The sequence below is a fragment of the Protomyctophum parallelum genome (genome assembly GCF_964188405.1).
Source record: "Protomyctophum parallelum genome assembly, chromosome: 9".
Taxonomy (NCBI): Eukaryota; Metazoa; Chordata; class Actinopteri; order Myctophiformes; family Myctophidae; genus Protomyctophum; species Protomyctophum parallelum.
In genome coordinates this window covers 44,663,445-44,665,944 of record NC_139706.1, presented here as the reverse complement: position 1 = coordinate 44,665,944, position 2,500 = coordinate 44,663,445, and the positions used below count along the sequence as shown (strand labels likewise).

The window sequence follows — 2,500 nt, the reverse complement described above, 5'->3', positions numbered from 1 at the left end:
ACTCCCATAGTGTCCATTTGGTTACATTTGTAGCCAGAGTTAAACGAACACTCATGATTTGACAGCGTATTATGACATTTTTGATTGATTGATTGATTGATTTAATTATTTATTAACAGGGGTTGTTTCCATTGTGGTCCTGTTGTGTACTCAATTAATTAGTAAGACATAATACATGTACAGTACAATACAGTCACCTGTTTGGTGATGTCATAGACCAGGGTGTGTAGAGATGGAGTGCAATCTACCCTCAGCGTGTACATGCCTGTAACACGCACGCACGCACACGCACATATACACACACACACACACACACACACACACCAACACCATGAATCATTCAGAATTTGTTCCGTTCGATTTAGAATGCTTATCTACACTTCACACCAGTGGCGTGCACAGACATTTAGAGGGGCAGGTGCTCAAGTGAAAAAAAGGGAACCTTGTGCAGCACATTTTGGGGCGGGAACCCATTTTGGTGCTTTAGCTATTGAAAAATAGCAGATCTACAAGCTCATAGCGCGCCACATTTATTATCGAAGAACCACTGACATAGAAACAACGCTTTAGATTGTGGGGGCCTAAATAATATAGTAGAAGCGTTTATCAAGATTTGATCAATGTCACCATGGTCCACACACTACAAATTAAGAAAAAAAATAAAACGTTTTTTTTTTTTTTTTTAGCACATTGCCAAAAGGGCAGGGGGTGCTCTAGCACCCCCTAGTGTCTATCTGTGCACGCCACTGCTTCACACTTGCACTCGCCCTCTATGGCAGAGTCTGCGTTGATGTAGGCCACAGCACGCTCCTGTAGCATCTTGGCATTGTCCTGTTGAGGAGAGAGAGAGAGAGTGAGAGAGAGAGCGAGACACATAACAGTGTTTCATAGCTTTCTGTGTTTGCATGTATTTTATTTCCCCTGTAGTAACACTGATTCTCAGCGTCGGTTCCGGAGATACCAAATGTATGTACGTTTACAAGTCTATAACTCTTGGAAACACTCAGAGTTTCATTTACACTGAGGATTGAACAGTGTAGCTTAACCTGTACACTCTCAGTTACAGACCCTCGTAGTACCCAAAACCGGGGGGTAACCGTGTGTGTGTGTGTGTGTGTGTGCGGTGTGCGCACGCGCGCCCTCGTGGAGGACAATTCAGGCATTTAGCAGACGCTCTTAATCCAGAGCGATTTACAAACCCATAATGAAGGTAGAAGAGTTTGGGTGAGTACCTCAGCCCATTCTGTCGACCCGAGCAGGCCAAACTCCTCTGCATCCCAGCTAGCAAATACTATGGTCCTCCTGGGCCTCCACCCTACACAAACACGTCAAATAGGAGAGAATAATACCTGGAATATCGTTAACAGCGACAGGCAGGCAAAATAGCAGGCAAAAATACGTTGTTTCGACCTTACGGTCTTTGTCAAGTATGACTACATATACATACGTCGTATTTTTTGCCTGCGTGTCGCTAAATAAAGTTTGGAGCATCTTAAAGTGAGTTGCGAGCCCCTGCTTTATTTTTAAGGACTTGTAGTCTGACACACACACACACACACACACACACACACACACACACACACACACACACACACACACACACACACACACACACACGCACACACACCTGTACTCAGCAGTTTCCCGGCGCTCCTCACAGTCTCATGGACCACAGCAGCTCCAGACATGGGGTCGATGCCTCCAAACACCCAGGCGTCCCGGTGTCCTCCCAGGATGACATAGCGGTCTGTATGCACACACCACACCATCCACCAGGGAGGGACACGTCTTCATTCACATAGAAACCTCTTATGTCCGTGTGAATTTTACTATTTTTGCGTTTCTTAAATTAACTCCCTCTCCCTATACTACGTAGAGATCTGCTACTTTTGCCATTTTCTATTTTAATTCTGAAAGTAACAGTTTTGGACATACAGTGTGACCTTTCCCCCCCCCCCCCCGACAGAGAGAATATGTTATTTTACAGTTCTATGACCAGTGACCAGTGGTTGGCTTCTTTGAGTGCGTGCGTGCGTGCGTGCGTCATACATATTTTGATAATCTTTTCTCCTTTTGTTTAAGATAAAGGAAAGACATTTGTTAAAGTTGTACTCAATGTTTTATTGTTATCTTTACCTGGTTCCAGAGCACCTCTGATCCGACCAATGACGTTATAGATCCTGGTCACCTGGTTGTTGGTGTGGATGTTCATACGCACCTTCCTGTGATGGACACAAACACCTGCAACTTCATTCAGAATTGACCTGGTCTAGCTCATGCCTACTCTAGAATTCCCTACACTTTCCGTGCTACCCCTATATTCCACAATGTGGCGCCAGTGCCAAAGAAATCCGCGTTATGAGCTTATAAGACGGGTCACTTCTGCCTGGAGGAAGTGATAGCCGTCCATAGTTGAGTCAGATTCTCATTCCAGGCGATGCATCACCGAGGATAATGGTTTCACTTTCTTAGCGTGATCAAAGTTTAGACTTTTATAAGG

General features: G+C 44.7%; 1 protein-coding gene across 2 annotated transcripts in view; it reads right to left on the bottom strand.

Annotated features, from left to right (window-relative positions):
* The window catches only part of naalad2 (N-acetylated alpha-linked acidic dipeptidase 2), a 21,757-nt gene that overhangs the window by 4,196 nt on the left and 15,061 nt on the right, over positions 1-2,500 (bottom strand). For both annotated transcript variants that reach the window (XM_083773073.1, XM_083773074.1), the window contains exons 10-14: positions 2,137-2,222; positions 1,628-1,747; positions 1,233-1,315; positions 768-831; positions 198-265 (exon numbers count right to left, since the gene is read on the bottom strand). In XM_083773073.1, coding sequence (XP_083629199.1) covers positions 198-265; positions 768-831; positions 1,233-1,315; positions 1,628-1,747; positions 2,137-2,222 — 421 coding nt within the window. The remainder of the gene's footprint in view (positions 1-197; positions 266-767; positions 832-1,232; positions 1,316-1,627; positions 1,748-2,136; positions 2,223-2,500) is intronic.